Source organism: Erigeron canadensis, chromosome 1, assembly GCF_010389155.1.
Source record: "Erigeron canadensis isolate Cc75 chromosome 1, C_canadensis_v1, whole genome shotgun sequence".
NCBI classification, from domain to species: domain Eukaryota; kingdom Viridiplantae; phylum Streptophyta; class Magnoliopsida; order Asterales; family Asteraceae; genus Erigeron; species Erigeron canadensis.
Genome location: NC_057761.1, coordinates 21,607,638 through 21,613,771, shown reverse-complemented (window position 1 = coordinate 21,613,771; position 6,134 = coordinate 21,607,638). Strand labels below are relative to the sequence as shown.

Sequence of the window (6,134 nt, the reverse complement as noted above, 5' to 3'; positions counted from 1 at the left end):
CAGAGATTAGGCATCCTTTCTTTTGGGGAACAGCAAGATGTGTTTATGATGTATTTCCAGGGCAAAGCTGGGAAGACGTCCTTTCTCTTGGGGAACAACAGAGATTCGGTATTGTAAGCTTCTCTTTTAGACCCTTGATCATGACATCTTTATATTAGATAATGTACCGATCTATATGTTCAGCTTTGTAATTTTTTCCTTTATTTAAGGCCCGATCATTCTGTCACAAGCCTTGGTAGTTTTGTGTCCTTGATGAAGTCCTTAAGTAAGCAGACATAATTTCCACACATAAAAAGAGTTCATTACCAAATTTTGTTTTTATGTATTAATTTTCCTGTATTAATCATTCTAGTGCTACAAAATGTTGAAGAGCACCTTTACCTGCTTGCACGTGATCTAGGCATCATCACAGGTACCTACTACTGTTTTCTTGCAGCAAATAAATATAGGTGATTGCAAAATCTACAGCTTATAATGGGTTTGGGTCAAATGGGTAAATCTTATTTGCGGGTTGAAACCAATTGCATTGGCTACTGGGCCAACCGACAAGCACCTTCTAATTTATAAATATCGGTGTATAGTTATTGATTACAAAATCTCTGCCTCATATCAATAATCTTGACTTCTTTCATAAAGTGATGTATATAATCTTTTATGCTTTTTAATACATCATGACGGATGACTTTTGATCCCTTGATTCATTTCAGTTGTATTTAGATTTGGCTTAACCAATTTGACCAGAAAATAATCGGAATCTATGTATGTGTTAAGTAAAATATATGTAATTGACGGTTATTTTTGTTTATTAAGTCAAAAAAGAAACATGAAATTTGAATGAATGATTAAGTTCTTAACTATTAAGTGTATTAAGTAAAAAAGAAACAGGGTCTAAGTGTATGATTTTAAATTTTACAAGCTCAAATCATAATCTTACATTCTTACCCAAACACCTCTAATTATCTAAATAAGTTTTCAAGCTAAAATCATAAATCGTATCCAAACATTTCTAAATAAATTTTCTGACCACCAACACATGTAGCAGAAATAAAAGTGAAAGGTATTAAAATCTTGTATACCTGTGTTGTTATTCGCTATTATTCGTGGCAGATTTCCATGGATCTCGTTGTCGGATAGATCCAAGCTTCGAAGATGAGAGGAGATGTTTTGAAACCACCCTGGTATGCTATCTCTTATACTAGAATTTGAAAGATCTAAATATTCAAGATCAGTTGATGTTTGAATATTTGGGAATTCGGGTCCGATCTCGTTGTCGGACAGATCCAAGTAATAAAGATGAGAGGAGATGTTGTGAAACCACTCTGGTATGCTTTCTCTTATACTCGAATTTCTAAGATGTAATTCTGTTAGATGTGTTTGTGTTTGAAGCCAATTTGGGAATTGGGGTCCCATGTTGCAGCAGGAGCTTGCATGAAAAATCCTCAATTGGAAGGGAGGAATCCAATGACGGCTCACATTGAACGTTATCAATGAATTGCCAGACAAATCCAGGTAAGTTGTATTGTAGAGTTTGATGAAGTGAATTTCATAAACAACCCCACTCAATTGATTATTAGGATGAGAAAGGACTTCCAGGTTTGAAAGCTGACCAATACTACTGGGAATGTTCCCACTCAATTGATTTCTATCAAGAAAGAGCATTTGTAGGCTGGTGAGTAGTCCAATGCTTTCAGGTATGCTCCCGTTCAATTTATTACCCAAAAAATCAAGCTCTTGAAGGTTTAAAAGCTGACCAATACTAGTGGGAATGGTCCCACTCAATTGATTACTATAAAGTTGATTACTACAAAGAAAAACATATTGTAGGCTGGTGAGTAGTCCAATGCTTTCAGGTATGCCCCCATTCAGTTGATTATCAGAAAGAGAGAGGTATGTTAGAGATGATAGGCCACCAAGTGAGGGAGGTATTGAACCCGACAAATGGCTACCAGATAGAGAGATCTCTATTAGAGAGCTCAAGGTTCCAATAGAATCTGGTATTCCCCCATAGAAGCTGTTATAGCTAAGGTCTAGATACCTGAGGCCAGTAAGCTTTGATAAACAAATAGGAATGGTGGAGTTGATACCATAGGAATGGAGATCAAGTGAGACAACATGACCGGTTCTCCGGTCACACCCAACTCCCTCCCACTTACAACATTCTAACCCGGTCCATTTTGACAGCCGATTTGATTGGTTCGTGAAGCCTTGTCTGAATACAAGAAGTGATTGCCGCTCTTTTTCGATACATGTGACGTTTCAGGAAGCTTTGTTCATGGTGTTGCTGCTGCTTGTGCCATATGTTTGAAAGAACAGGAATAATATTGTAACATTGACAATAAAATTAGTGATTTCCATTTTGGAGTAATTAGGATAGAGCAAATGTTGTATAATTCAGATTCAGTGGGAATGGGGCATATATATAACACAATATGCCTTAAAATCTTTTACGAATGTATACTTAGGTAGATATCAACTTGAGTCCACAAGAGATTTCATAGTAGACTTAGAGTCAGTCAAGTATCACCCAAAGTCTTTCAAGATATAGTGGCCACACACTAGAAAAAGCTGTACTGTAGCTATGTCAATTGGATAACAGGCCTGAATACAAGGTTTTGGTGGGTTTTGTACTGTAGCTGTGTCGATTTTAACTGCAATTATAGTTACTCATGAAAGTGGTCATCGTTTAGATGCTTGACTTCAAGGAATTCATGTAAGTAAATTTGCTTTTGGTTTTAGGCCTATTTTAGCTAAATATAATGCTAATTATGCCGAGTATTCTTTAAGAGCATTTCCATAGGTGTCTTTGTTAGTTTTCCTGATAATGATCATGACAGATGAATATATTTTCTTTAAATAGGCCTATTTTGAATAATAATTGTTATTTTAGCTGGTGTGATTGCCAATATAATTTTGCGTATGTTATTTATCTTTGCTCAAGTTGTATTTGTTGGATTGCCTCTCTCTTTGGATACATGTTACGTTTGAAAAAGCCATGATTGTGGTGTTTTCGTTGCTTGCGCAATATGTCTAAAAGAACATGTATAATATTGTAAAATTGACAATAATAGCGGTTTCCATTTTGGAGTAACTTAGATAGAGTAGATGTTGTATAATTCAGATGTAGGGGAAAAAGGGGCATATATATAACACAACATGCCTTAAAATCTTTTATGAGCGTATACTTAGGTAGATATCGACTCAAGTCCACAAGTCATTTCATAGTAGAATTGGAGTCAGTCATGGATCACACACAGTCTTTCAAGAGATAGTGTCCATACACAGAAAAAGCTTATGGGTCCATAACGTGTTTACTCCTATTATTGTCAGCCAGTGTTTGTTGACTGCAGTGTGTTTTGGAAAAATCATATTTATGAATTGCACAATTGTCATTATCAAGAATTTAACTATAGACTTGGATTCATGAATGGTACAAAGTCTTTTAAGAACTTGTGGCTACATACTTATCAACTTGTGTGGGTCATTGGTAATGCTGTACAATGGTTGTTGACTGCAGTGTTAAACACGTAAAATTTCTATCAATAGCCAAAAATTTGATCTCTCAATTAAAGTAGGATGTGTCTTACATAGTTGTCAAAAGCAAAGGCGACTTCAAAGCGCAAAGACCTCAAATAGGGCGAAGGCGAGAGGCACAAAAAAGCGCACACCCGGAAAAAGAAAAGCGCACTAAGTAAATAAATATAAAATATTTATATATAGTGAAAAATAATAGTAAAAAAATCAAATGTCATTTATAAAACCAAATATCTTACAAAAAATATAAACTTTTCAACCAAAAACTTCAAACTATTAGACTATTATAAACATATATATAAAAAAACATAATTTATTACATAAAAATAATATATATATATTAGATTATTTTGACCATTTTGACCGCGGTTGACCACCACAGTTGACCGTCGTTGACGGCCTTTTCATGGTCGACTTGGGCCTAGGGTTTCAGGCGCTGGAGGTGCTCCTCGCCCGCCTTTTGCGCCTAGGCACAAGAGGCGCTCGCCTTTGACAACACTTGGTGTCTTAGTTATTTTGTTTTGGGAGTCATAAGGGGGATGGCAGATTTGATTGAGCGGTCCAAGACTTTGTGTATTGAGTTGCAGATTTGATAATTATTTTTCACCAGAGTTACGATTTGATCAAGTCTAAATTTGCTAATGATTATTTTACTTAATGGTCATATTATGTAGCATGTAGTCAAGCCCATCAAGTTTGTTTATGTAGGTAGTGACAATAGGCCAAAGACCACGGAGAGCCCTAAACACGAAACTTTAGCTGTGTCAGTTTTTGGTAGGCTTTGGTTTTGATGGGTTTGAAAGTGCTCAATCTGTACTTGAAGCTGTGACAATTTTAACTGCCATTATACTTGTTCATGAAAGTGGTCATGGATTATAATTAGTTGTCGCAACATATACATAAATCGGTACATCTATTGAATTGGCTGCCCATAGTTACGCCTTATTGTCATGTCCGTCCTATAATTGAGGATTTCCTTGATTAATGATTTCCATCTGATTATGTTAATATTCCTACAGATGAAACTGTTAGCACTTCATCACAGTCTGATGAGATGCATATGGAATCTGATGTTATTACGCCATCACAGAAATTGTTAGCAAGGTAGTTGACATGTGATATAGTACCAGGGAAAAGCCTTCTTCTTACTGTTTGCCTGGTTGGTGAAAATATATTTTTTGTATGATTATTCGTATCCTACATTTTTCCTTAAGACAAACCATAAGACGAAAAATATATTTAGATAAACTTAGAAAAAGAGTATTGTTTGTGAATCCAAATACCTCATTAAAAAAACTTCCTCCGTAATCGAGTAAAATTCACTATAATTAAAACCAATAGAAAAACGTAAATATTCTCTGTCATCTCAAAGTAGATTTCCCTCAAAATAGTTTAAACTAACAATAAGTCCCATGAAACCCATAACGAATCCTAAAACATACCAGCATAAAACCATGAGAAACCTTGTGAACCATTTTTACCTTCATCATCACATAGCTCGTTGTTCCCTTCAAACATAGCGGGATCCTCAAAAGTCCGGAAATGGCTTCCAGTAGGTAATAGACCGGATAATTTATTGAATGATAGTTTCAAATACCCTAGTGAGTTCAAGCTATCTAAACTTCGAGGAATTCCACCAGATAACTTGTTCGTCGACAAATCTAAAGATTCTAATGACTTTAGATTTCCGATCATTGTAGGAATGTGTCCACTTAGTTCATTTCTAGAAAGATTCAAATTCGTCAAGGCTTCTAGGTTCATCAACACATCAGGAATTTCACCTATAATTTTGTTGTTTGAAAGGTCTAAAGATATAAGAAACAAAATTGTGCTTGTTTATTTTAGTTCAATGCCCTTTGTGCAAGCTTCAATACTTTCTTCATAATAATCTCTTTTGTATGTTAACATGGCAAATCTCTTGATCATACTAGTTAAATTACAAAAGCAATGAGGGATGCTTTCAGTTATCTTATTATTTGCCACGTTTAAATATTGAAGAGTTTTAATTTGACATAGTTCCAGTGAAATCACACCATTGAACATATTTGATTGGAGATTCAAGATTTTAAGCTTTAATAGCTTTTTTCCAATCCAAAAAGGGATATTACCCGTCAACAAATTGTTCCCCAAATCCATTGTGACCAAGCTTTTCAAGTTTTGCAAAGACGTCGAAGATCACCCTTTAATTTGTTGTTGCGCAAGTGTAACGATTCAAGTAGTGATAAAGAACCCAATGACTACGGAATATCACCCGTTATATTATTACTTGTAAAATCAATTACTCGCAAATGAATCAAACTCCTTAAGCAGTCGGGAATAACTCCAGAAATATTATTATGCGATAAATCGAGCAATGATATACTATGTAGGTCGCATAAGTTTGCTGAGATACTTCCAGTAAAATGAAATGATTTTTGCCAAAAGCAACAAGTTCATGACCTGGTTTGTATTGAATGAGCCATGAGTTGAGTTAAAAGTTATAAGACATGTTGGGTAGGATTAACTTTGGACAATCGTTAGTCCAATTAAAACTTATATAATATATATGTAGACAAACTTTAGTCTCACAACTTCTATATATAATAATACTATCTAAATAAAAA

At 34.9% G+C, this 6,134-nt stretch overlaps 1 protein-coding gene across 1 annotated transcript; it reads right to left on the bottom strand.

Moving 5' to 3' along the window:
* Positions 1-952: 952 nt before the first annotated feature.
* LOC122587003 (LRR receptor-like serine/threonine-protein kinase GSO1) lies at positions 953-5,226 on the bottom strand. The gene is made up of 3 exons (XM_043759063.1): positions 4,974-5,226; positions 1,077-1,991; positions 953-960 (listed from the first exon to the last, which is right to left on the bottom strand). Exons 1-3 carry the CDS (start codon positions 5,224-5,226, stop codon positions 953-955), a joined length of 1,176 nt encoding a protein of 391 aa, XP_043614998.1.
* Between the last annotated feature and the right edge of the window lie 908 nt (positions 5,227-6,134).